The sequence below is a fragment of the Patagioenas fasciata genome, chromosome 24 (genome assembly GCF_037038585.1).
Source record: "Patagioenas fasciata isolate bPatFas1 chromosome 24, bPatFas1.hap1, whole genome shotgun sequence".
NCBI lineage: Eukaryota > Metazoa > Chordata > Aves > Columbiformes > Columbidae > Patagioenas > Patagioenas fasciata.
Window position 1 is genome coordinate 6,811,428 of NC_092543.1, and position 27,923 is coordinate 6,839,350.

Here is a 27,923-nt window from a genome sequence, read left to right on the forward strand (position 1 = left end):
TGGTGCCAAAGTCAAGTGATTGAGTGAGTGGAATGAATTATTAAAGAAGACCAGCTTTGGGAGCTGCTCGTTTCGGCTCTCAGCTGGCTATCGCAGCCACGTTCCAGGAGAGGCTCTGTCCCCGCGGGGTTTGTGTCCCCTGGGCTGGCACTGACCGAGCATCGCTCCGGCTCAGAAGCCCAGAATCGCGCTGCCCCCTGCCGGCCGCCACCGGGACCCACGGGGGAGCGGCGCGATCGTGCGTGGAGCGAGCTCAGCCAGGCCGCATGTAAGGAGCCGTGCGAGAGCGCGGGGGAGAGCCTGGGCTTGCTCTGGTGGGCAGCGGGGGGGTCTGCGGATAAAGTCTGTGGTGAGAAAGAGCCGCCTCTCAGCCACGAAACCAGGCTCGGAAGCCTAAACTTTCAGGAAACCACAAATTGCTGGGGGTGAAAGAGCGAGAAAGCACGCTTTTGATGTCACCAGCATCCAAGCGCTTCCCTCTGAGTCACCCTGCCTGCAAAGGCTGTTGTTGAGCCTTGCTCTGACAGCCCAGCTTTGGGTGTCCAAGTGTCTTCTGCCCTCCTGCAGCCGCTGGCTGGATCGGAGAGACCCATCGCCCCCAAGCCTGCTCCCAGGGACCTCCTTGGGACGGAGCGCTGATGCCTGACCCCAGTTCCAACCGCTCTGGGCTGCCTGGGTAGGGGGAGATGAGCAGTCCTGTCTTCTTCAGCGAGGCTGCTGGTCCTCGGTCTTCAAGCTGGGTGTGTGCTGAGCTCAGACCGCACTTCCCGGCTGCAAAATTCATTACGGCGCGTCTGGGGCTGCCCTGATCAGATTCCCTAAGCAGGCGCGATGCAGCCCTGCAGCTGCGAGGTTCGTTGGGCACGGCCGGCCCAGCTCACTGCCTTGACTGCTCCAGTGAGCTCCGTTATTGCTCCTCGTGTCACAGAGTTCAGGAGCGCAGAGCGCGCGTGTAACTCGCCCTTCTCACGCTTAAGTGGTGGAACTGAGATGTCTGCGGTAATTTCAGGACAGGAAGAAGATTTCTCTTTGATTGCTTTTTAATCACAGTAATAACAGTAATCGAGACACTGAGTGAAATGGATGCAGAAGAGCTGAGCTCTGTTCTCTGATAACTCCCATGTGGGGTAAACAAGGAGGATTTACTGGCTTCTCATGTGTGTTTGTAGTATCCTTGCTGTTCAGGAATGACTGTTGGCAATGTCTGGGGGAAAATAACTGGTATCTAGTACCTGGAAGGAGAAATATTCCAGGCATCCACTGGAAAGCTCCCTGCCTTAGTGTATCTGGGGTAAATTAATAAACCTTGCCTGCCTCTGCTCTCATCCCCACAGATTTACATGCACAATTGCTCTTTTAAGTGTTTGTCAGGGCTACCTCTATGCATGTCTGGCCTTGAATCCACATCTTTAGCAGCCCACAAGGGATTTATGCTCTCCCTCAGAGACAAGAGAAACTGGGATACAGACAAGAAATTTGAGCCATGCAGAAGTAGAGGTCTGTGTCCCTAGAAGGGTTCGAGTGGGTGGAGGGTCCCAATGGAGCCGGCAAAAGGGGTTTTCCTAACCCCTTATTCGTATAAAGAATATTTTGAAGAGACTCAACCTCGCTGAGACTCTTAGGAGCGTATAAAACACCAAAGACTGAGAAACACCTCGTCCGCGGGGTTTTTGGTCAGACATGGAGCTTTCTCCTTTATTTCTGCAGTATGTGTTGCACACGTGAAGGGCCTCGTTTACATCAGCGCAGTCGTGTCCTGTCTGAGGAGGCGGAATTCCTCTTGCTTTGCTGATCAAGACAAACACGATAAAAACAGTTCATGCACATTACACCTCGAAGCCGCACTGCTAGTTCCCCGGGACTACAGGGTAGAGCAGGACCAGAGCTGTGCCCCATCCCACGCTCCTCCGGTGGGGCAGAGGGTTATGGGGAGACCCGTGGGGCTGGAAGAGGGGGCACAGTGTCCTCCCAGGCTAAAAGAAAACGGGAGCAGCTCTGCTCCTGTCACCGGAGTGAGCCAGTGTGAAAAGCCATGTGAGTGAGGCTTTTGAAGCGAGGAGAGGAAGGGGAGCGAACAGGTTGGGGGGCTGCAGAGGTGGGGAAGGGCAGAGCAATGGCAGGAGGGGGGACATCGGCTCCTTTGGGCCGGGCATCTGTGTGCTGGGCGAGGGGCAGTGCAGGTCCAGGCTGACACCGGGGCTGCTTTAGGGCAGCAAAGAATGGGGGTGGATGTTAATATCTCAGTTTTGGAGGAGGAGGTGTCATGCCCACATTTTGGAGAATAGAAAGAAGGTAGTGGAAGCTTTTACTGGAGCATAAGGGACCCAAGTGATTACTGGACACCTGCTCGGGGGCAAAACAAACAGTGAGATTGGGGGTGGTTTATTGTATCCTTTCACACACATACTCAAACGCTTCAGTGTATTTCCTAGCAACTCTACCCTTGTTTCCTTTTCTTCACGTCCTTCCATACCACGCTATCCCTTTTTCCTCATTAAGGAAAAAAAAAAAAAGTGCCATTTCAAGTATCCTGGAGCAACCAACTTTCAGAAGTTTTGTCTGAGATGTCGGATTAAAAAGCAGAAAATATCTTTGCATGGAGATTAGCAAGAAAGTAATTTTCAGGGAGCGCTAGGCATGACCTCTCTCAGTAAGGTGTTGCAAGCATCTGGGGGTAGGAAAGGTGGGGGGAAGCCATTCCGAAAACTGCTTGAACAGAAAACAACGTGAAAAGTCACTGTCAGGTCTTGGTTCTCTGTTCTGCAGCTGCTTATCACCATTTGAGAGCTCTGATCCTGCAATGGGCCGTGTGCTCCCATTGACTGGCCTGGGGAGGTTTTTGCATAGCATGGATCTATGCTCTTAGCTTTGATCTATACTTCTTAGCTTTGTCCGAGGGGAAGGAAAACAATCTCAGTGAGATCACGGGAAGGTTAACCAGCCCTGGCTGGTTTGTCTGTCCAGGTGATGAATAAAAACATACCATCCTGAGCAAAAAGCTATGGTACTAATTCCCATTGCAGAAGAAACACCTGAGCCACAATATATAAATCAGTTTTGGTTTGGGGCAATTTAAAAACCACCACAAAACAACAACAACAAAAAAAGCACCCAGTACCTATGGCATCTAATCAACCTAATATTAGTAGGATGGATTTTATTTCTGAAGTTGAAAAGGTGGCTGGAGGGGTAACTCTAATGGGATAAGGAGCCTCTCTGCCCTCCACCAAGCTGGCCTTGGGCTGAGGCAGCTCCGAGATGGTGCTGTTCATTGGCTTTTTGGAGCAGAGCTGAGCTGACTGTGGCCCTGAGGAAGCGCACTGGTGTGGGATGGGGGGAGCCTGGTCCCACTGGGGGCTGGGTGTCCCCATCGAGGCAGGGCTGGGTGTCCCCATCGAGGCAGGGCTGGGGCAAGGGAAGAGCTTTCGCCTGTCGCTGCTCCCAGAAGCTGTGGCCCCTCGATTCCAGAAAGACCCTTGGGCCCCTCAAATTGGGACCTTCACCAGGATTTAACAGCTATGGTCATTTAAACACGCTCAGGACAAGGGGGCAACTGGTAGAGCAGAGTCGGGGGGTGCTAGCCAAGCATGCATGCTTCCCAGGAGGAGCAGAGCAGCTCGCTCTGCAGAAGCAAAGGGCATTGAGAGGGAATAAGGAGGTGAGAGCAGAGGATGGGGTTACGTTGTTAAGGCCTGCAGAGCTTTCAAGGTGATTTGGAAAAAGTCCTTGTTTCCTCTAGTAAAGGCAGTTCCCTTCTGCACCTTCCCTCTCCCTGGCAGAGATTAGAGCGGTAAGGTTAATATAGTAGCAGGTACATCCATGAAAATCCGCAGCTGAGTCTTCACTCCAAGTGCTGCCAGCTCTTCCCTAAATCTTCAGGGATCAAGGTGCCTCGTTGGAAGTGGCTCCATTGCCTTTGTTGACGTAAAAGGGGCGGTAATGTGACTGCAATGGAGAATTTGGGGCATGTGAGTTTGGCCTATCTTCTTTTCCTGACCGCCTATACTTCACCCTCCTAGGTAGCCCAACCATACTTAGCTTAACATATTCCTATCCTAACACCTTCCGTCTTTCTTCTTGCAGAGCAACACCACCTCGTTGCACCTCACTGGAGGTGCTGAAGTGATCAAATGCAAAGGGTGTTGCTTTTGATTTACACGCATGCTTTGCATGGACTTTCATCCCTGTGCCAAATGGGTCTGTGCATCATCTAAAATCTCAGACTGTGACTCACAATTTGATGAGAGGTTTCTGGGAGAAGAGGAATGTCACCTTTATTTTTACGCTTTTGTCAGTGCCTTTTAGTTGCTCACTACCCTGAGAACTCATGGGAGTTTTCACGCTTGAAGCCGTGCACAGTTATGCAAGCGATCAACTAACTTGCATGGTATTTATTTGTGCTCTCTGTGCTTGTGCATGGAAATTCCCACACAACGGTGCACTGTCCATTTGCACCTCCACGTGTGGTAGGGCCCAAAACCAAATGTTTGTGTAAACACGAGTCTAAGTGGAGAGGCGGGGGCAGAGCCTAAAGGAGCTGCTGTGTTCTGTCTCTCTGCTTACTGCAGTCCCTAATTGTTTCTCTTCTCATCAGGACCCACGCCTGGACTTTCGTTCTTATCTGCACCAGTACAAATAAGCAACATGAGGCAAAGCTGTGTTGTGCAGCATTGGCTTGGGATGACTGCAAAACACAAAAGCCACTTTGTTGACTGTGATCGCTGGTTGCACTGTTCGAGGCAAAATCTTTAGCCTGGATGAGAATACGCTTACACCAATGAAGCAGTCAGCCAAGGCAATCCAGAACAACGGTGGTTTTGTAATGTCTGATCTGTCTTAGGTTTGATCCACTGCCCAGATCTCACTTGCAGAAGGTGGGAGAGACCTCACAGCACCATGCTGGAACAGTTTTGTGCAGGGTGGGAGTTAAGATCAGGCATGGTGTGATGCTGGAAGCATAAGCGGAGTGATCCCAACCCATCTTGGTGCTCAGTGCTGACTCCCAGCACCTCCTGCTCAATGTTCCCTGCTGGTGAAAGTCTTTTCATTTTATGGCTTTAATTTCCACTATAATTAAGAGATGTAAAAAGGGGGATTCATTTTAAAGAACTCTCTGTGGATTAAAAAGACATTCCTCCTTAAACAGCATAGTCCTTTGTGAAAATTCATATCTACAGGGCTTTTAGAAGGTGTATTACTTAAGTACATATTTAAGGCTATTTTAAAAGCTAGATTATTGGCCCAATCGACCATAAAAGCTCCTGCAGAGCTACTGCAGTCCAGAGCGTGTATTTCTATTTGGAGGTTTTGAATGCTTATATTTATCAATTGAATTGTTGGGTTCAGGGCTATCTGGTGAATATAGGCTATAAAAATAAAACAGCCACTATGAATGTATGCATGAGAGGGAAAGGGAAACCGAGAACGACTGGTGGGAGAAGTTACCTGGGCTTCCCCTATGGGGACAAAGGAAGGTGTGAGTGGTGTTGATGGAGGGCAACGCGCTGACTGTTGTGCGGTGCTCCCTGCTCAGAGCATCAGCCACCAGTGCCAGTGGAGACCTCTCTTCCCTGGCCAGACCTCCCCAGTGTAACCTCACCCCCAGAGGATGGGTCGGTATCTCAAATCACTGCAAGAGTCTCTGCCGGGCACAAGCGGGATGGAATAGAGGATCTAGAAAGGCAGCGATCAAACACAAGACAGAAGATATTGCAAAACTCTTCTGTTCCCAGGAGACACGTTTTGCTGTAGCACGTTCAGAAACTCTGAAAGTGATACAGTCTACCAGGGAACATCCCTTTCGCTGGCATCCATCTCTTGGTTGAGCCTCGAAAATTTAGCACAGAAATACCACTACAGTTCTTAGGCAGACGCTTTCTAACTGTTGTGTATTTCCTCTGTATTCCTCCTTCAGCCTGGGAATGCTCTCAATTCTTGACCCTCTCTTTCTTACAGGTCTGATTGCCAGGGAACAGTAACTAATCTTTCACAAATGTATAATCAGAATTCAAAAAGAATAGATTTTATCTGCAGAGATGGGGCAAAAGCTTGATGATCTTAATTCGGATCCTGCAAGACCTTAATGCAGCACAGTGTGAATGCATGTTGAGAAAAATGAATGAATGTTTCTGTGGTTATGCATTCACTTTTGGTCAACCTCGTTTATTTAAGATTACAAGACCTAAAATAACCACTGTCCTCTGCCTCCCATAATGCACAGTTACCTGTTTTGTGCTGACAGTGCAAAATGAGGGACTTACAGACGTTCTAGTGATTTCTGACTCCTCGTCTTTGACACTTCATCTGCCCACTGGAGGATGTAATTAGCAGGGTACTTTTATATGTTTGTCTTTAGTGTCATTTACACAATCTATACTTTCTAGATGTCACAGACTACTTAGACTACATGATATCCCCGCAGGGAGGAGAAGTACTACAGATACTGGCACGTGTGCTATGGTATTTATATAGCTTCTAGAAACCTGCATCAAGTTTTAGATCAGGGCAAAATCCTTCCAAATGTAATTTTGAAGTACTGATTATTCCTACAGCCCAGAACTGTGGCAGAGGAGGGTTAATCTGCATCCCTCTGTGGGTGCAGTTAACCACAGGAAAAATGATATCAGCTGTTGACTTGAAGCTTTTAGTTTCCCATCTCCAAAGAACCCAAGCCCTGGTTTCTGAAGTCTCAGGTAGCCCTAGAACAGGTAGTTCTCTTGCTGAAGCTGCGCACAAGCTTGCACACCAAGGGTATATTTCTTACCAATACAGACTGCTTAGAGGATTTCCATGTCTGTGGCGTCACCTTTGTAGACTGATGTCTCACTATTGAAGGGTAAGCTGTGACAACATAAAACAGCCTGTTATAGATCAGTCCCTGCCGCCGTCCCCGTCTCCCCTTGCCAGCGTCAAGATGAGTAGCAGGACTGGAAGTGCCACATAATTAGTATCGCATTGCTTAACATCGAAATGCAGCCATTTCTGGGGTGGGACACAGCAGCCGTCAGACAGATGCCTATTCCACCACCCAATCGGTTAGGAAAAGGGAGTAAAGAAGATCTGTCTAATTAAAATGTATGAGGAATGCAGAGAGGTGGAATGCAATCAATCCAATTAAATTTAGGCCAAGTCCCGAACTAAGCATTCTGACTCTTGCAAATAACACTATAGTCTGTTTAATTAGCGCAAAGAGCCGAGGCCTGGGTTTCATGTCAGAAAATTAATGACAATACCCCTGGCAGCCTGATAAGCCCTATAACCCCCTTCTACCACGCCAGCTCCTTTCTGACTCAGAAAATAATACCAGCCCCGCTGAATTACAACCAGTTTCAGTGCTTATCAGGCAGTGGCCTTTCCCCACCACCTCCCATTCACAAATTAATCAGGCTTGACTCTGCTTGGCAGGTGCTGATGCTCTTGGATTCCACCTCTGGTGCCCTTGAACTAGTGGGTAGTGAAGAGAGGATGATGAGACAGTGAATGGGGAATTCCGGTTCAGATGAAGGAGGACAGGCAGCTACTGCACATTGTTTTTAAAGGTTGTGCTCTGTGGCTACGATTCTTTCAGGACGATAGCTGTTTTAAAACACTGATGAAGCTGGAAAGGTAAATTGTCATGAACATAATTGCATAGTGTCTCTCCCTGGTCCCTACTCCTCTAAAATCATCTAAAATTCTCATCATATTACCCATTGCAAACAAAATTTTAGACCACTTCAACTATACACTAGATACAACTTTTTAATACTCTAATAAATTCCTGTTGCTTGGTTCAGCCGAGTAAGTTGCTCATGTAAACAAATGCATATATCAAAGAGACTGACAGTCAGGGCAGGAGATATGGGCCAGGTGTAGGACTGCTCCAGGCCTTCTCTGGGGGGGCAAGAACAGGATTAAATGTCTTATCACCTAAAAAAGGGGCAGAAGGAAGGGGAAAAACACTAAATGCCTAGTACCGGTCTTAGTGAAGAGGCTCCCGTCAGACTGTTTGCTGAAGTCACCAGGCGGGTTCTGTCCAACCGAGGAGAACTGAAAAGGCAGCTTAGTACCATTGCCTACTGGAAGACAGAAGAGGTTGTGTTATTCCATGGTGTTGCATGTGGCAGTGGAGAAGCCTAAGCATTTCAAAACACATCCTGTGAAACTGCCTTCGACCAGCCTGGGGGAAAACGGGAACTAATAGCTTTGTCCCTTTGCTCTTAGTAAGAACAGGCAGATGAGAGCAGTCAGTTGTGGGGTCCCGATGCACACAGTGTGCAAGTGCAAAGAGATCCCAGGGCTCCAGGCAGGCAAGCAAGAGCCTTTCTCTTGAGAGGCTCAGAGCGCAGGTGTGACTGAAGAGCAGCAGCTTCCTGGAAGGTAACCTGCATCTCCAGAGACTGGAGGAATGAGGCAAAACTACACAACTGCCCAAGCTCCCTTGCCTCCAAGCAGCTGAGGCTTTATTCAAAGCCCATTGGAATTAAAGCAAGGCTTCCCCTCCTGGCCTCCTCGGGGTCAGGCCCTGGCTGCCAGGATGAGTCTGAGAGCAGAGATGATGAGAAGAGACAGCCCTGCCTGTGGCATGAAAAACAGGAATGGCTTAGGTGTGGCTGTGAGTCACCAGTGCTCCCCAAGGTAGAGTGGCCATGGGTGCTTGTGGGTGCCTCTGAATGAAAGGCAAGGCAGGACCCTCTGAGCACGAATGAAGCAAAGTAAGAAAACAGAGGTGAGGAAGAGGAAAGTGGGGATCTGGGAAGAAAAGGCATGACTCGCTGCTGCTGGTTCTGGGTACCCTAGCTCAGAGCACCCCCTCCCCGTTGTGCTGGAGGCTGTCCAGGCAGTGGGCAGGCTCTCTGAGAACTGATGAGCTAAGTAAAAGGTGTATGTGTGATGGAGAAGGGCAGCCTTGTGCTTCTGAGACTGGGCATTTGGAGTCTGCTCCTGGTTCTGCCACAACCTCCAGAGGTTGCCTTGGATGATATTGGCACTCCCATCGATTGCAGTTGGCTGGGTATCGCAGGATCTTTACAAATTGGCACCTGACTTTCCCATCTCCTTTCACTGTCTGAACAGTGAGGACCAGGGATGCCTTTCCCTCCTATCTCCTGGAGCAGTGAGAGCCTGGGTTCGGGTGTATGCAGATGGTGCTGATAAAGCCAGCTAAGAAATCACTATCTGTGAGATAGTGATTGAGAGGTGACAGGGCAGTTGAGGGTGGAAGCAGAAAAGGTTGGTTAGCTAGCTAGAAAGCTGTGGCACGGGGGGTTAGATCCTTTCAAACTGAAGTCGGAATTACCCGTACCAAGTGTTTCCTCAGTCGCTTGGAAGGAGGAAAATTCCCATGATCGTGGGTTGAAACTGGCTGTAAAACAAGAGCATCCAGTTCAGCAGTTGGCTCCTGATGAGCTGGCCCAAAGGCCTGTGTCTGGCATTGCTCTATGAAACAGTCCCCACCAATTTGGAAGCAGCCCCAAACCAGAAATCTGAGTCCAGGGAGTAGAGGAGAGCCTGGTCTTTTGTCTCTGGGTTCTAGGGAATGGTGAATAGACTTCTCATTTACAGAACAAAGATCTCCTACTGCCACAGAGCTGTTTTTAGCCGCATTAAATTGCTAACTCGGGCTTGTCTGCTCAACATGACTATTCTGCAAAGAGACCTGCAGGCACAGGCTTGGATGTAGAGCTCAAGAGACACAAGCGGAGGAACGTTTCCTGCTCAGGCACACGTTGCCTCAGCCACTGTGACAGGCACGTGCTCCAGGTTTCACTGGAACACCACGCTGTGACGCAGCCTGGTGCTGGTGCACCCCTTTGTGAGCCACTGGACTCCCAGAAGAGCAAAGAGATGAATACTTGGAGCTGTTCTGCTGCCATCCTGTGGACTGCTTCCCTGTTTCAGCAGTGTTTCTATTGCAGTAGTTATCTTCCCCTCTCTGTGTGCTGAGCCCCTTCTGCTCCACATTCAAAGACTCCCAAGGGCACAGGATGATCTTTCCAACCTTCTCCTGGCTTTGGCCAAAGTGTTTGCAACATCAGGAGAAGAAAGCTCGGTGGAAGAGGACAGAAAGGAGTGTCGAGCAGCTGAACAGATTGTTCCTCTATCTTTTAGGCAGCACTTGAAACCTTTTATGTTTCCCCTCTGCCTCATTATGTCACCCCTGCAGGCAGATGCTCTGTGATGCTGTCTTTAATGACAAGTACAGTGAAAGCCTCCTTGAATTTAAGCAGGGCTTAAAAACCTATAGGTTCGGCTCAAATCCAAGCAGTTTCTTAGTGCAGGCCACTGCAATTAGTGCAGAGCACTGTCTGGGCAGCATTCCCCAATGCAGCAAGCAGACTTGCTGCTGTGGCCTCTGGCAGAATTTGCAGTGATCCAACCCAGCGAGAAAAAGGGTGTCTTACAAAACCACCATGAGATAGTCAAGTGTTCTGCACATGTGATGCAACGCAAAGGGTGGTCCTCTCTTTTCACCTCCCATTTTGTGGTATTCCTTAGAAAAGATGCAATTGGAGGCTGTGCTGGACTTCTACATGACACACAGATAGAGCATAGAAAGCTCTAGAGATTTAAACAATTACAGTTATATTGCAGGGCTGCCAGCAAGCTACGGGCCCTTCAGGGGAGTGCCACTGCTGATTGCTGGCATGTCCCTTCACCTCCCACCATCTGGCTTTGCAGAACAGCAGCTGTAAACACCTGGCAAATCCAGGCAGGGCCTTGCTCTCTAGGGACCAGAGGAAATTTGGTTGCTTATTTTGTGCCAGCCTTTCTGTTCTTCTGTTTCTGCAGGCATTGCCCTGCGTAGGCTCTGTGCAGCCTCTGCTTCTACCTCTGGAGATCCTGATGCTGATTTAGAAACAGACAACTGCTATTTTACAGCTGAATGTGACAAAAGCACTCATTCATTCCAAAGACTTATCTTGTAGTGTTCACGTAACAATAGGGACATAAGCAAATCACCAGGGCTCTTATGGTCAGTGTTAGAGCTCAGAAAGTGATCCCAGGCTTCTGTTGGTTTAGGACACATTCTTCACTTTTTCTGTCCTTTCACTGTAGTGAAAAACTACGTTTTCTGGCGAAAGTAAAATCCTAATGCAGAGCAAGCCTAGTGTACCTTTCCCGCTTGATAGCACAGTGGGTGAGCTTCTGGTGGAGAATAACACTCACTTCAACCCGGTAACACATGCTAAAACTCCGCTATATTCACAAACTACACTCTTGCATGAGTTCAGTTGCTCCAGCTCTTCTCCATGGAGATGAGAACATTTGCTGCCTTGTTTGAGACGAAAAGGCAGAAACTTCTCCAAGCTTTGTAGGCTGGAGAGAAGAGTGGGAATAAACAAGTGCAGAGGGACTTGTCTGGGGAATAGCAGGAAATACAAGGGAAAGGCAACTTTGGGACAAATCATTAGTGAAGTTCCTTTCCAATGCTGTGTTTGGAGGAAGCCTGACCACCATTAGGGTACCATACCTTTGGGAGACAGGAACATGGAAAATCTCTTCAAGTTGTCGGGCTGGTTCCACTCATAGTTGTTCATCACGTACCGATGGTCACCTGGAGGAGCAGAGCAGGCTGTGAGCTGAAGGAGGCAGTTTGGTGGCCCTGGGAAAGGACAGGGGGAGTGGGAAGGGGATAACAGACTGGAATTGCTTCCTCAGGTGCTGCAGGAGAGGTGGCTCTGCCCTTTGAGAACAAGCTCCTCTATTCGTGTAATTCTGCGTGACTTTCTGGCTGGGAGGTGACGCAGTGCTGTGGCTGCCCAGACGTTCAGCCTGGGATAAGAGAGGAAGGTGCACTATCTCCTAAAAATCCATAGGGAAACTTGAGGGTTGAGGCATTTTCCTACCAAAACACTGCTGTGCGGCTAAAAATACATCCCACTTCAAAAGCAGTGGTTTGGGGTTGGCTTCTTGTATGAGTTTAACCTGTGCACAGAGTTGGCTTTCAACCAGCAGGTCTTGAACTGCGGGTACGACCAAGCTCCAGAAAGCGTTGGGAGGGCTCAATGGGTTGGTTTCTTCAGTTTTTAAAGGAGGATGCTAAACCTGAGTTGCAAACAGCCCTAGCTCCCTGGGTTTCTGGACAAGGGCATTTGGTTCAGACTTCATGCAAAGTGAAGCGAAACCTCCTCTTTTGCCCGGATTTGGTTTTCTGACATTGATCCACAGGAATTGATGTTCTACCAGTACAGTTCTTAAAAATACCTTCTTTTAAGGCTCAAGTATTATATAAATCTGTTGTTCTCTGCAAGGAGGTAATTTGGTTCCCGTGTTTAAATAGTTCAATTATTTGATTCTTAAGTCAGGGAACAAACTTTTATGTTATTTCTCCAATTTATTTCTGTGTTATTTAAACTCCCTGGATGCTCTCTGATTATTTGCCTCCTTGCCACACTACTAAGTAGGTACCTGTTATGACAACTAAAAGAAAGTGGATTCCCTTTGGAGTCTGCTATTAAGCAGGTTTTATCCCATTAATGCACTATTTCTTCCTGGGATGTTTTTTACACTAGAAGATCAAGCTGGTTGAAAATGAATTTGTTGCAATGACTCAGGGGGAGTCTGAGTTAATTAAATCCATTAAGTAATTGTGGAGTTATTTCCTTGCAGTCACTAGATGCAGAGTGCTGTCCTCTTTCATGTGTAACTGTGATTTGAGAAACGGAGGGCTCTGAAGTTTCTGAGACTCACCTTAAACAGCATTTCCCAACTGAGTGGCTACCGCTGTTGTTCTCATTAGGCAGGCTCCAAGCTGTGGCCATTAAATCCCGGGTAAAGTTTCTCAAAGTGCACAGCTTTCTGGCAGCAGTTAATTGTTTCCCTGCTCAGAAATGTTTTGGCACTTGATTCCTATGGATTTCAAGCACCACCAAGGACTTCTGGCATCAGTAATGTGGAGGGCACCCTAATTAAAAGTGATCAAGTGATCAAGAAGTAGGCAGTCTTTATCCAGAGCTACTGAAAATATGGATACTCTTGTTGAGCTGTACAAATGGCCAAGTAAAATGTGTTTGCTTCAGGACTGGCAAAAAATGGCTCAGCATTCGTCAGTAATGGTAACTTGAATGCAAAATGCTTTAATGCTACTCATCTAGTTTTCAGAAGTGTTGTTGAGTAGTCAGGCGTCCAAAACCCCTCAAGTGAGTCCCATAAATTTGAATGAAATAGCAGTGATCTCGTAGGTTTGCAGCAGAGTTCCTCAGCCGCTTGTGTTGTGTGAGCTGGGTGTGAGTTTATTCCTGCATCTTTAGACTCACACATCCTCCTGGACAACAGGATGCAGTTTATCCTTGTGTCACCCGTCCAGCCTCTTTACCTTTATTATCTGGTATTGTTCTGGTATCTGGGGTTCCACAGTTAGTAATAGATTACATCCCTATAGCAGCCTGGTGAGATAACGTTTAATTCAGATCCCTATTTTCTTGGTGCAAGAGGCCATTTCTTGGGATTAAGTAACTTGATCAGAGTTACAAAGGCTGTTTGTGGGAGAGCTGGGTATTGAACCTCTTTGTGGAGTCCCATTCTAGTCTTCCTAATCTTACGTGTGAGCTCGATGCAAGATGAGTCCTTTCTGCAGAACTGATTGGGAGACACAGAAAGTACTTACTTCTAAGTTCTAAAACTTAGAAGATTCCTTGCACTGCTGCAGTATTGACTTTGACCTCCCTGTTCACGTGAGAAGGGTCATCCATCCTTAAACGTCACAGACCATTTGGCATTGTGTGCCCCCTGAACACGCTGGCTCAGGGCAGCCAGGACACAAAGCTCTCCCTAGTGGAACATGCAGACAAGTGTGGTCAGAGAAAGCTATGCCGGTTCAAGTCATAGCTTAACCTGAACGCCAAAATGGGGACCTTTTTACTTGGAAAAGCTGTTATTAGATTTTCAGTGACAGCTGCTTGCAGGGTACTTCATGTACTTCAGTGGCTGGAACAGGCTGTTGTGTCACACCAGCACAACAAGAGCGTTAACCGAGCTGTACAAGTAGGCTAATGACAGGTTTTCAAAACTGCCGTACTGGGGTGGCTACATTCACGTTTCTTGCACTGCCTTCTTGATTTAGCTCGTGAGCCACCAAGTTGCCCTAATATATGTGCGCCAGTCTTCCCCTTAGAAACTGCCATGCCAAGCTTGCAGGGGCTCGTCGGGCCTGGCACAAGGCAGAGGGTCCATGCTGGCCTCGTGCAGGAGGGAAGGGTCACTGTTCTCGGTCCCCAAGAGAAGCGTTGCCCTGAAGTCCCATGCGGGAGGTGGTTGAACTGATTGAACGCTGTGAAGCTGTGATGCAAAGCAGCGCTCAGGGAAGCTGGGCTAGTTTAGACCCAGACTCCCTGGCAGCTGAACGTGCTCCATCCCCACACAGATCTGGCAGAATAACTGATATTCCAGAAGGAATTCCAGCTACGGATAGTGTTTCTCCCACTTCCCCATGGTCCTTGCTTAATTTCTCCTCTGTGAGAGCACACTCATCGCACTTTATCTCCCGTGACCCTGAGCTACGCTTTGCACAGAGAGGGAGGGAAGGGGCAGATCTCATGTACTCTACCGTTCTCCATGTGGTTCCTCTCTATGAAGTTGCGGCCGAGGTCTGCCTTGCAGATCTTTTCCACGTGCCTCATGCAGACGTTCAGGAGGTCATCTCTGAGGAGCCCCATGGACGGGCTCATGCTCTCCCCTTCAAGCAGCACACTGTATGTTGGGAGAGATGGAGGGGGGACGTAATTCCGCATCAGAGCCCCAAATTCCTGCCAAAAAGAAGGGGGAGAGGTTACCGAGGAACATGAGAGACGGAGGCCAGATCCTAGGAATGTTAAGCTCCAAATAGTATGAAATGCAAAGGAGAACGGTGAAGATGGAGGGGCAGACAAATGTTCTGCCTGTGAGCTGTAGCCATCCACATTAAAAACAGGCATTGGCACGCCCAAGTTCATTCCTCACCCAGCAGAACAGAGGCTGCTTCAAATGTCAGGGTCAGTTCCCATCATACATGTGCATTGAACTGGAGAAGATTAACGCATTTACACCAACTTGGGATTTGTCTTTGGGACAGATCCTGCCCTCGTGGGAAAAGAGGAAAGGAAAAGGAGATCTCGGTTACCTGCAGGAAGAGCACGGAGTCACTGATCTGATGGATCTGCTCCCTGTTCTCCTTGTCCTCCCGCAGCAGCTTTGCTCTCTCTTCCAGCTCATCCACGATTTCTTTCACGTTCTCCGACGCGATCTTTTCCCTCTGGTCCAGGGCAGCCTTCACCTCATCCCTCTGCCTCTCCAGGTCACGGATCAGCTCTTTGAAATGCTGATCCACGGTGGCTTTCTCGTTGGTGGTGTAGTTCTGTGCAGGGAAGGGGCAGAGAGGAGGTAGCAGGAAAGATGCAGGAGAAATAACACATTAAACTTCTCAGGGAGTCATTTGCTAATATAGGAATACAGAGGGGGATACATCAAAGCATTCTCAGCATTTAGACTATGACTATGGAGACTCTCTAGGTCTTAGCACCAGAAAAGCCGTGCAAAGAGAGTTAATTGTTATTACAATCAATGCATGTGTGTAGTCTACGCTGTTTCTTTTTCCTCATTATAAGACCTGAAACACTTTTTACAAACCTGACCTCTAGGCCCCTCTGAAATATTGCTCAGGAGGACTATGGATGTAACTATATTCAGAGCTGAAATTTCTAGGTCAGATTTCCAATAATTATAATAATAATAGTAATAATAATAATAATAAAGCAGACGAAAAGCAAGCCAATGTGTGTGTACCACATCAAAGGGAGAAGAATGGCTTTGCCTATTAATATTATGCAAATTTTCTGGGGTGTCTCCAAATAGTGTTTTCACTGATTTATTCAGTTAGGGTATAAATGAAAAAAAATAACACTATATTCTGACCTGTAGTGTGGTGAAAGAATTATAAAGGAGCCCTGTGTCAGTATGGAAATAAGCTGTTCCATTATAAATGAGATGTTTGTTGGTGTGACTGCATCTGTTCCTGTTGCCTTATCTTTGTTTGGGCAATCCAGAGCCCTTCTGGAGTTTAATTTTGTGTGTGGTCTAGCAGTAGAAAACAAAGCAGCACACCTTTGTGTCTGAATCAGCCTGGCTACTGGTGAGGGAAGAGCTGAACTGCAAGGGGCCCGAAGCAGGGAGGTGCCTCGGATCGTGGTGTAACAAGGCTGAGCTGCCTCTTCTTGATCTCCTGCAGGCTGTGTTGCAAGATGACTTCAGTGGGAGTTGTTGTTTCCAAGATTTGGCATGAGTAAGTTTTGGAGAGTGATGAGATAGAGCAGGCAAGGGAATTGAATGAGTAAGAGGTGGTTATGTCAGGGAAATGGAGGAAGGGAGGAGAGGGATGTGAGAGAGTGGAAGACAGTGACAAGTACAGGGGAAACGGAGAAGTGAACTTAAAAGAATATCCCATACGCACCTTGATACGGTCCCTCTCCTTCTGCCACTTATCTATTTCATCTTCTACCTCGATGATCTTCAGCTGCAGTTGCTCTTTCTGCAGCGAGAGCTCAGCCTGTGAGAAGAGAGGGATCTCATGAACTGGGGCTGAGGGTGGCCTTGCTTCAAAGAGGCGCTGTGCTTCCACTCCTGCATTTGGCCCTGAGCAGCAATAGCTGGGAGGTACGGGTTCCTGGCACTGCTTGAATTGGAGGTCATGTGCTGACCCTGGACAAGATCCCAGAGCTTCTGGCTGGGTCAAGAGATTCAGCTCCCTCAGCAGAGACAGCAGCAGAAGCACCCACCTCCTAGAGCACCGTCACGGTGCCGCTTTTAATCACTTTAGAGTCATTAGCTGGAGGGGGAAGAGGCCGGTTTCAAAATTCAGCTGTGTATGCAGTTAAAGGCCCATCCCAGGGTGTGTCTCTGCAGCAATAACAGTTTTCATGTAATTACGGAATGACGTTTGACGAGTGTTGCAACAAGAGGACGGTGCCTCCGGCAGGAATTCTGTTTAGACAGGATCGTGGATTAATTTGCTCTGAATTGAGGGCTTTCATGTTATGATGAAGCTGGAGAATGCTTGGAAAAAAAGAAAAAACACAAGAGGAGGAGGGAGGAGGTGCAGCCAGCCACGCTTGGCTTAGATCAGCAACTTCCCTGGGATTCATTTCCCTTTCACCTTGCTTCCCAGAGAAGCTCGGACCAGACGGTCGCAGTTGCATGCGAGACGTTCTATAGGCCTGGAGCTGCTGGAGGGCTGGGCGCTAACACGCCGTGTAACACGCCGGTTGGTGTGCGCGCCGTGTAACACGCCGGTTGGTGTGCACGGTTGGCGTGCACACCGCGTCCCCGCATCGCACCAGGACCCGGCTACCTGGTGATGCCCTGCGCCGTTAACCCTGGGCAGCCCCTCCCTTGGTTGCTCATGTTCACCACGTCCTTGCCCAACCGATCATGACAAAGCCTTTGTTTTATGCATTTCAAGATCTTTCTGTGTTTCAAGTGTTTACAGGTTGGTCACAGCACAACTATAACTACAGGCAATCTGGCTGTGAGACGCTTATCCCCAGAGCTGTTTAGGAACTACGCAGTTGGCAGAAATTACCTGTGTTTCACAACTGACCTATGTAATGTTAAAAAAGTCCTGAAAACACGCTGTTTGTGTGGGATCCCTTGGCAAGTGGTTGTATTACCCAAAACCACTTAAATTTAGTCCAACAGTTAGAGGCAGGGCAGATGGAGAATGGATAAACCTGCTCCCGCAGCAGCGAACAGAGTGAGGTCTCCCTGCTGCGAAAACACAAGGTGTAGCTCCCACTGCTTTTCCACAAATCCAAGAACACAATGCAGCATGAAAACCTGGGTCTTGTCTTGTGATCACAGTTGACCTTGGGAGTGGGGTTTTTAAAGTTCTCAATTACCCACTCTGGGGGTAGAAAACAGCATCACACAATGAAGAGCAGGCAACAAACCATCAACCAGCTCAGGCCAAGGAGATCAGCCCATTGGGGCTCTCGTCTTGGTGCCAGGTACTGAACACTCTCTTGAGCTGGAATCCAGCACAGCTGCACCTGAGAGCCATTGCGTCTAGCTGTTCCAATTTAGAAAATCTCTATATGTAGAGGGGAAAACAAATGATAGTGGTTATATTGCCTTATAAAACAGAAGGGGGAACAAAAAAGGCAAATGTGCCAGAAGAGCTGCATCCTCACATTGTCATTGTGATTGTCCTTGTTTGTTGAGAGTTAAGAGAGCACTTGCCTTCTCAATATTATCCATATACCCTGACAGCCCTCAATGCAGTCATGAGCTCATATTCCACAGGGGTTCAGACTAGATATCGAAGGGTTTTGTGGTACAGGGTCATCAGGGAACCACAGGGGTATCAAGATGAGAAAATCCACTCTCTTACTGATCAAGAGAGTAAAGGCATGAGCTCGATCCTATAGTTATCACATTTTCAAGACAGTGACTTGGAGGAATGCGCGCTTTGTTCTGTTCTCATGTGCAATGGGAGATGTCCTCTGCATCAAGACACAAAATACACAACCATCTCAATGAGGTAAAAGCAGTTTAGATCCAGATATCCATTGCACTGCAGTGACCGACGTGAGAAATTACACCGTAATGCAAGTTGTTTCCTTAAGCCACTGAGCTACATCCAGATGGCATTAATCGTTAACAAAGTAAAACGCACATCTCCTGAGCAATGGGAGGGCTTGTTTCCCTCCTCATCCCTAAACATCAGGACATTATTCTGACCAGAATGTGCCTGAAATAATACAGATTGAGACTGGAGGGATTGTTTTGAGAAGAGCAGACCTTTCCCATCCACATAGCGACTCCCACACACAAGGGACTTGAGAAGAAAGGTAACAGGGAAAAAATTCAGGTGACAGCCCAAAGGTGGTGATAACAATATTATACTTCTATAGCACTTTCTAATTAAGATGGGTCTCAAAGGAATTTTGCAAACTACTACTTGCTCAAAAGTGATAGCTAAGTCCTAACAGCTTGTTGCAGTTATAATATCCCTTCACTCGGAAATGTAGTTTGGGTGCCTCTGGGACGGGCTGAAACAATTATTTAAGAGCAAACCAACACTACAGTTCAGACTGGGAATTATGATTTGCAAATGGAAATTACAGAGATAGTTCCAATAGCCAGAATGTAAATACAAATGTCATCCAGGTTTGGCTTGTGTTACAGCGCTTATACCGAGGGCAAAAGGAAACACCAGTACAGACACTGGCAAAGGCAAGGGAGGTGAAGGGGGGTGTTTCATTGCATGATAGTACAAAAATTGAAATTAGTCTTGCCATAGGAAAAAAAGATGTTTAAAAGAGGTCAAGGGAGGCTATGGAATAGGACAAGAACTGGTGGCATTGGGCACAAGGAGGCAGATTTGGTAGGGATGCTCTGGAGATGGAACACAACGTAAGGGGTTCAGCAAAGGTGATTTCGTGATGGTTTTGAGGCCCTGTTTCGTGTGGGGCTGGCTGGGAGGTTGATTAAGCTGTCCATATATATCCTGTGTTACATTTACAGTAGGGTGGTTACAGGTACTAGGGACACTCAACTTCTCAGCTTCATTCCCTATGAAGAAACTTCTAGCTTTTTTCAGATTTTCCAGGGTCAACAATCCCTGATCCCCTTATGTGATGGATCACCCGGGACAAACCCATTCGGTGAGACCTGGGGTTCAGAAGGTCCTAGTGAAAAATAATATAGCAGCTCCACCCATTGTGGGAGAAGCCCCTACAGTGCAGAAATAACAGCAGTGAGGATGATCTGGGAAATACAGGTTTAGACTATTCAGTTTGACTATAGCAGGTTGAAAAATGCTGGCACTGATAGTGTTTGAGCTAAGAGAGAATCCCCTGCTAGAGTCTAAGTTAATTAGGACAGTCAAGAGGCCGAAGTGAAAGTTCCAAGTGTGTACTTAAATATCCACCACTAAACCCAGCCCTTGTGCTGTAAAGGACCTTGAGATGTGAGATTATGAGTCTTGCGTCATGGTGCAACTCGTTTTTGCAAAGCAGCAATACAAGCATCATCATGTCTTAATGCTCTGGGAACGCAGTCCCTGAGCGAGGGAACACCCCTGTGTCACCAGCCTGGGAGAGCTATGCTAATTACCAGACGGCAACAGCCAAATGCAATAATGAAGCTAGAGAATAAGCGTTTAAACTAGTTATCCCAGTACAGGGCCTGTATTGGAAATGACATGGCTGAGAAATCAGCAAATTCTTTGGGATGTTGTTTCTGTTGGTTTTGCTTTTATGTTTTTCTTTCTAACTTTTGTTAAGTAGCGGTGGGTGTCAGTGGGTGTCAGTGGGTGTCAGTCTCTGGAGACTCTGCCACCAAAAGTGCCACCAGTCACTGCATTAGAGGAGGCTGGAAAAGGCTCTCTGCTTTGCACAGTTTGAAGATAATTCCTAATCTACAAACTAGAGGGTTCTCCCAGAGTTCTGTCCTTGCTGCAGACGCATTAGTGCAGAGTGCAGGCAAACCTACCCTAAGTCACAATTCGTAGCAGGTCAGCTTCTGGCTAGGAAGAACGTCCTGCAGGTAACCACACCACCTCTGTGCAAAGAGCATCTATTTTTAAGCTGTGTCCACAGAGCAACCACAACCAGCATAGATAAGGTGTCACAGCCACATCATGCCCTCACCTTGCATCAGTGGCGCAGGCCAAAAATCCTTCCGCTGGCACATTGATACGCTCCTGTTTGCTCTCTGTTCAGACAACGGAAGCAACACGGAGAGTGTTCAGATGGAAAACCCTGTGGATGGCCGACTTCAAAGCCTAGTTCAGGCTCTGTGAAGTCTCCCCTTTTCAAAGTTGCTTTGTTGAATGAGGAACACCCAGCTCCTGTTTCTGCACAGCAGTTCTCTGCTGCCTCTTCCAACCCGCCGTACAATGCGAACTTTTCTTTAAAGGTGAAGAATTAAAGAAAAGAAAAATCAAAGTGCTTTGCACTAGAACTGACTTGACATGCTCAGCACTAAGGCTGGTGCTGGCTACTAACACCAGGTTATTTACAGCTCTGTGACTGGCAGGCATGTGTGAAGTGTCTCGTTTAGAGAATAGGCCTGTAAAACAGGTTTTGAACCAAGGATCCCCTTTCAAAATGAAGGATGCTGTCTGCAAGCAGGGCTCTCGTTCTGCTGATAAATCAAGCTGGCCAGAGGGTTTTATTGGAGTGTACAAGTTGCTATTGACAGTTCTCACTGTGTGAGGTTATTACCCAGCCTCTCAGGCTTTGTCTTGGTTGTTTCTTGCACTGATTCTGGTGCGGGTGTTACTTTTCTTTTAAATCTGTATCAGGAAACTAATGCAGCGTGGATTTGGGGAAGGCATTGGAGATTTGGTAGGTTAAATAAACAAATACTACTGGGTGGAAACTCAAAACTAAAGTCTCTGTCTTCCCTGCCAAGTCGTCTGTGTCTGATCAGCAGCACAGAAGGAAAAGAGGGGTGAATGACTCTCACCCCAGGCTGCTGAAAAGTGGAAGATGCTGCAATGTTTTCCCTCTGTCTCACAGGCAGGGAGACATCAGGCTTTCCACTGCCTGCATAAATGCTCTAACCAGTAGGTGTCTGCATACTGGCTTGTTCGCATTCCTCTTCTATTAAGGTGTTCTGTCTCTGTCTGGATTGTGGAACAAGGGGAGTTGCCTAATTCTACAGAAGAATCTTAAATTGTACCTTGCTTTCCCAGCAGTAGAGTACAGCATCTCTCTTTCCTACAGGCCTAGAGCAAAGATCAACTCAGGAAATAATTGATTTTGCAATAGGAAAGGAACAGACGTACCTAAAACATGAGACAGTTTTGTGCCACCAGGTTGATAGTTAGGCTCACGTACATTGCAGCATAGGACACCTTCCCCTCGCCTCCTCCCTCCAGTTTCACTGTAATCCTGTCCAGGTTTGGAGCTGCAGTATCGCCAAAGCCTAGGAAATACTTGCAGATAAACCAATTGCTCCTTGACCACCAACACTAGGAGAAAGGGTCTGTCTGGATGCAGCTCTATTGTGGTCACCGGTCCAGTGGCATAGTAAGCAAATTTGGAGGTAGTCAAGCTACCCTGGAGCTGCACGGATGCCAGGCTGGGAAAATGGGGCAGGGATGGGGTTGACCTGATGTGGGTTTTTTGCTTGTTCTTTCCACAAAGGCCAGCAGCACCAGCCACACTTTGCCACTCTTCCAATTTGTGGTCATATTCCAGCTGAGCTGATTTGCAAGCCTTGAAAAGGATAGGTGGTGCACAGAAGGGGCCTGGAAATGTTCATTCCTCTTTGTGGTTCTTGCTAAGGTTCCACCAATGCCGAATAAACCAGGGCTAGGAATAAACATTTGTAAGCAATAGCTATCCTGTTAATTGTTTTTGTCTGAGTGAATACTTTCTCAAGTCACAACATGATCAGAACTTGTGAGGAGAAACCTGCACATGTGTGTGATTCATACTGATAAAGCCCTAAATCCTTTAGGCTTAGCAGCAGGAGAAACAGGACAGCACAGGAGCTAAAGCACGGAGCTAACAAGAGTGGCACAAGGACTCTGGGGAAGAAATCAAACATCATTTAAATCTTAGCTGCTCAGAGAAGACTTTACCTATGGTTGCCTCTTTTAAAGCAAGGTGGTCCAGGTCTACCCAACCACAGGAAGAAAGCTCTGGCCAGCTTTCGTTCTTCAGGGAGTAACTGTTAACCTCTTTTCAGCAGAAACGCTAAGAGGAATCGGACAAGCTGGCAGGCGCTAGGCACAGCTTTATGAGAGTTAGGCATAGACTATGTTCACAGCTGACATCCGAAACACAAAAGCCATTATGAAACAAACAGCAGGTAACGAGTCCTGCAGGAGTTTCCTTAAGAAAGACTGTCCGAGACACGGAAGAAACCTTGTCTGGTTCCAGCAAGGCTGCATGTTGGAGGTGACATGGCACGAGAAGACGAAAATATTGCACAGGAAGACACAGATTAACCCTAAATAACATGCTCTTTCAGCCTTATGAGATAAATCTTTTTAGCATCTCAAAAAGAGTTAAACTGTTCTTTCCAGTTAAGGGTAACTGAAGAATTTCCAACAACGAGCTATTGTATTTTCCTGTTCCTCACATCAGAGCGCTGGCTTGGGCTGTGCCTAAGACCAGGATTTAGCAGATCTTAGCACCCTTCCAGCTGAGCGGTGTTATTCTAGGCAAATTGTTTTACATGGGTCTCCTTTCTGTAATCTCTGCTTAGCTCAAAACTTCTCTAGGCCTGGACATGCTCTTACTTACGGTGATGTACAGCACCAAACATGGGGAGACCCTGATCTTGGCTTAGAGCTAGTGGAATAATCATACATCCACCCAGAAAGCAAACAGCAGGAGACTTCGGCAAACAAAGGTGGAAGACTTTTCATTAGAGTGAGCACTGTTTCCACACACCAGCTTCACCTCCTTAGATGTCCATCTTCTGAACCTATTGTAGTAACACTTCAGGGGAAATTATAATGTGTGTGTTTGCACCAGGATTTTTTTCTTCATTTAAGCTTCAAAAGACTCTTTTGATAGGTGGGGCTCGACACTGTTATATCCATAGCAGAAAAGAAAAACAGAAGGCCATAATCTCACTCTAAGTAGCCGAGATGGCAATTTTCTATAGTAACCTGGCAGCCGTGAGTAACCTGAGCAGCCACTGCTCTGCCTGCCTGTGTTCTGGAGATCCTGAGCTTAAGCAACGTCCCACCTTTCTGGCTGCGTAACACTACATGAACGCTGTCAAAACTTGAGGCAATTTGTTTAAAACTTAGCATGTGGGGCTTTGCTTGATCTACTTGGTACAACCAGGGGTGGAAACCAGGTTCTCCACTCCCCCAACCCAATCTGCTACACAATCCGCGCTGTGCTGCTGTAACGAGCCATTAGGAAAACAACAATCCCATCGCAGCAGAACCCAGGCAATACCAGTTCTCCAATAAACGCTTCACATCTACCACCCCTGCATTCCGAAATTACATTGCAGACATGACTTTAGGAGACACTTGTAGGCTGGAGAGCAAAAACTGCGGTATAATATTGAGGTGCATTGGAAAGACCGATGGCAACATGCAACATAAAGGGCATTACCTCTTTTCCTGCTTTCTCGATCTCCACTGTCACTGTGCTGTGGTTCTTGTGCTCCTGGAACATGCAGAGGTAGCAGATGCACATCTGGTCTGTCTGACAGAACAGCTCCATGGTCTTCCCGTGCACAGGGCATTTTCTTGCTTCAAAGTCCCTGATGGGGTCCAGCAGCTGGTGGTCCCGGAAAGCTGCTCCCTCCAGATGGGGCTTGAGGTGCAGCTCACAGAAGGAAGCCTGGCACACCAGGCAGGACTTCACGGCTTTTTGCTTGTTATCGATGCAGGAATCGCACAGAACATCCTCGAGCTTCACCCTTGGCCGTGACCCAGCTGCTCTGTCAGGCTTGTTGAAGGTAGATCTTCTCAGGTCCCCTGTCTCTACCAGCGGGAGGGAAGTTTTCTTCAGGTCCCCCATCTGCCCCCCAGAGAACAACGACTTCCTCACTTCCCCTTCACCAGGCAGAAAGCTCTTTTTGGAATCCAAGGAGAAGAGGGGCTTCCTGAGGTCGCCTTTCTCTACAAAGGAGAGAGGTGGTCTCCTCATGTCTCCTATCTGTCCACTGGCATATTGCATCTTCTTTGAATCCGCCGAATCCATGCTGAAGTAGGTTGATCTCTTCTCGTCAGATGACTCCACAAACTGAATGATGGGCCTCTTCCAGTCGCTCCCAGAGAAGAGGGAGCTCTTGATCTGCCCCGTCTCCAAAGAGGCACCACCAGTGCTCTTCATAGCTTCCTTCTCACCTCCCCCAGGGCTTGTGGTCTTCTTCGTTTCTTCTTCCTTTTTGGGGGCAGGTGGACTCTTCACATCCTCTGGCTTCCCAGTAGTACCATTTGTCCTCGCTGCGCTCCCCGTTTCCATCGTCTGAACAGGGCAAGTTGGCTTCGCTGCTCAGTCTTTCCTCCAGTTCCTGTCTCCCAACCCTCTATAAAGCGAGCACGCCTGCCTGGTCGCTGTCTCGGCAAGGAACGATGGTGGAATGCAGGAAGGTTTCTGCCCAAGTGACGCACCTGGAGCTCCTGCGGGAGGAGGAGGACGCCTGGATTCTGCTGGGTAGATGCGGGGAGAAAGAAAGAAACAGACGTTACCAGGGATCAGAAGCTACAGCTGTGCAGTTAATTATACAAGGCAGTCCACACCCAGGAACATTCTTGTCTAACCAGATTTGGGAGGAAGGGCTGTTTATATACATAGAAATGGGGCTTTTTTTAAAAAAGAAAAAAATTCATTAAGACGTAGCAACCAGTTTGACCACTTGTTTCAAAAATAATTTTGCTGGCTGTTGGCAGAAGCTGAGGTTACCTCCTCGCAGAGACGGGCAGGCTTGGGGAGACCAGGAGATGCTGAGGATGGGTTTGTTAACTGGGTCATACACATGCACGAAAATAATTATGGTTGTAATTAAAATGAATGCCTAGAATAAAGCATTCTTAAACTGGGTTCCCCCGAGGGCTTACTGTATTCAGTAAGACAGGGAGGGGGAATGTATGGATAATACCGGGGTGAAAAGACCCTGTTAAATTTATTTTGATTTTGACATTAGGTTCGTGCAAGGTCCATCCATCTAGAGCTGGAAATAGCCCAACCCTGTATCAGAAGAACACGGCTGACCTGTAGTAAAAATTGGCTAGTTTTATTTTTCCCAAGGCCATGCAATCTGCCCTAATGTGACTCGTAGAATAAAATTCTATTGCCTATTTCATTGCATGTTCTCACTGAAATAAAGGCTCGGGTGTGCCTTATGTAGCTCTTCCCATAAATGTCCACTGAAGGGAGAGACGTACCTGGAAAAGGAAATATTTTACAGCTAGATGGCCAAAATATTTCTTGCAAGAAAAAACGACTGAGGAAGAGTTTTAAAAATAGATGTCTCCACTAACTGTATTCCTGGAAAATGTTCAGGTTGCTGGAATCATAGCTTTCAGAAGAAAAAGGCTCTTTATAAGCACGGGTGTATTCCATCAGCTTCATAAGAAGGAGGTTGACCTTCCACTCATATCAGTTTAACATGGATTATGCTCTGAATTTCAGGGACATTCATCTGAGGTTAATGTCTCGGGTTGTAAATTAACCATGCCTAAGCTTTGTGCTTAATTTAATTTTCACAGGATGCAGTGATGGTGTTGCTGGAGAACGTGATTCTTAGCCTGTAATAATTTTGTTGGAAGTGTCCTAAGTAGAAAAGGAAAAATCCAGGTGTGTGTTTTGCAGCTGTTTTTTAGGTGTGGAGAAAACAGAGGTGCAGCATACACTTTGGATCTGATGTGCGAATGAGCCAGGCGTTGCCTGTCCTACAGATGTGGTTGCTAAGGTCACTGTCTACTTAAAATAAGAGAAAAGGAAAGGCAAAGCTTTTACTCTTCAATTGAAATGCAGTTGGGACCCTGGCTCATAGATCCAGCCCCTCTTACTGCCCATATGTTGTTAAGGCTCTCTACGTATGAGAAATTATTCAGTATACAGTATTTTTTTGGATAATAGTTGTTGGGAAAGACTGCGCCTTCTGCAGTCACTTCTAATGGACAGGTTTTTAATTAATTAGGACCATAGTTTTTCGTGAGTCAGAAGGCATTCTCTGGCATAGGAAAGGGCAATGCTACTTTTTAAACCCAAATTTCATAAAATAGGGTGATTGACTGACAAATACGTATTTCTTTTCTCTGTTTTCCTGGGCTGAGCTGATCTTTGTAACATCAACAGTCCTATAGATCTCCAAGTAATTAAAAATACTGGAGGGTGGAGGTATCTGTTCTCACATGTACAGAAAAGACTCAGCAGAGCTTTTCCAAGCTAGGATTAACACCTAAGAAACAAAACACATCTATATGAAGAGGTCTAACTCGGAAGAGGGAGGCCTTGGTTTCTCTTATTTTCCTGACACTTTTTTAAGATGTTGGAATAGGTAAGGCTGGCAAAAGATTAAGGACTGAATTTTTTCATCTTGGTTTTACTGATGCTAATTCAGAGTAAATGAGTTTAACCTGGTTATTCCACACAGACTCGGGAGTAAATGGACTTAGGAGGAGGTGGTTTATTGATTCTTCTGTCCATGCAGAGGCATATGTAAGATAGGCACCCTCTAATAAGACAGGTTATGGCTGTGCTTTGCAAGACCTACCCTGACGCCAGCCGTGGCGTTAGCTCCTCCATTTGTTGCAGTACAGTCAGTATGTTCCACAGATCTGCAGGCTCTGCTTTGGCTTTCGAATACCTTGGGTGGCACCTGTCCTTGCTGCTTAAATTGGGAGAATCCTTAGTTTAAATTCTCTGTGTCAGATAGAAGAGAGAGGTCATGTGCATAATGCCAACTCCACTGGTCCCCTTTCAACCTCAGCTCCCTCTCGCAGCATCCTGCATGCCTGGCATTAGCACCTTGGGCACATCCTGCCTTTGCTCTGTAGTCTAAGACCAAGCCCGCTCTTCTCCCCATCATCTCTGCACCTCATCCTGTCCTTTTCATGCCAAAAAGTCATTTGCAGATGGCACCCACCTCTCCCTTGTTATTTCCAGCCTCTCCTGGGAAATCTACTGCTTGCACTTGTCTGAAAGGTGAGGTGCGCATGGTCCTAGTGGTGCTCATAGCCACCACTGGCTAATTCTGCCTGGGAATCACAGGAGGACTACTGGAGTTAAAGAGCAGTTTGGTAGTTAGAGGGTAGCTTGTTAGACAATTTTGCTTCAGTCCCAAATTGTATTTAGAAGGCTCGTGCGCACACATGTTTTTCAGGCAATTTAGAAGCCAAAGTACAGACTGGATATCCCTTTATTGAAGGCTTTCTCTTTGCACCTCTCTTTCATCGGGTGGCTCCTGATTTCTATAGCATGAGTTCATACTTGTGTATGCATCGCCTGTGATTTTTGCAGCGGCCATCCCCACATTTT

At 47.3% G+C, this 27,923-nt stretch overlaps 1 protein-coding gene across 9 annotated transcripts; it reads right to left on the reverse strand.

The window, feature by feature from the left end:
• Window positions 1–981: 981 nt before the first annotated feature.
• Window positions 982–27,453, reverse strand: TRIM29 (tripartite motif containing 29). Of its 9 annotated transcripts, XM_065855855.2 has the most exons (10): window positions 27,160–27,453; window positions 24,045–25,087; window positions 16,406–16,501; window positions 15,080–15,313; window positions 14,528–14,726; window positions 11,453–11,536; window positions 9,284–9,343; window positions 7,956–8,057; window positions 6,764–6,840; window positions 983–3,945 (listed from the first exon to the last, which is right to left on the reverse strand). In XM_065855855.2, exons 2-10 carry the CDS (start codon window positions 24,900–24,902, stop codon window positions 3,883–3,885), a joined length of 1,773 nt encoding a protein of 590 aa, XP_065711927.1. In that variant the 5' UTR covers window positions 24,903–25,087; window positions 27,160–27,453; the 3' UTR covers window positions 983–3,882. The 9 variants fall into 9 exon arrangements, with proteins under 9 accessions (XP_065711934.1, XP_065711927.1, XP_065711928.1 ...); XM_065855856.2 differs by lacking the exon at window positions 27,160–27,453 and having other exon boundaries at window positions 7,956–8,054; window positions 24,045–25,159; XM_065855853.2 differs by lacking the exon at window positions 27,160–27,453 and having other exon boundaries at window positions 24,045–25,159.
• Window positions 27,454–27,923: the final 470 nt, after the last annotated feature.

Bases quoted from the DNA above. Each gene is read 5' to 3' on its own strand.
- TRIM29 (XM_065855855.2), bottom strand. From the start codon at position 24,902: ATGGAAACGGGGAGCGCAGCGAGGACAAATGGTACTACTGGGAAGCCA. The intron at 15,314-16,405 runs GTGCGTATGGGA...TTCCCTGCACAG, and splicing joins AGGAGAGGGACCGTATCAAG to AACTACACCACCAACGAGAA. The intron at 14,727-15,079 runs GTAACCGAGATC...TCTTTTTGGCAG, and splicing joins ACTCCGTGCTCTTCCTGCAG to GAATTTGGGGCTCTGATGCG.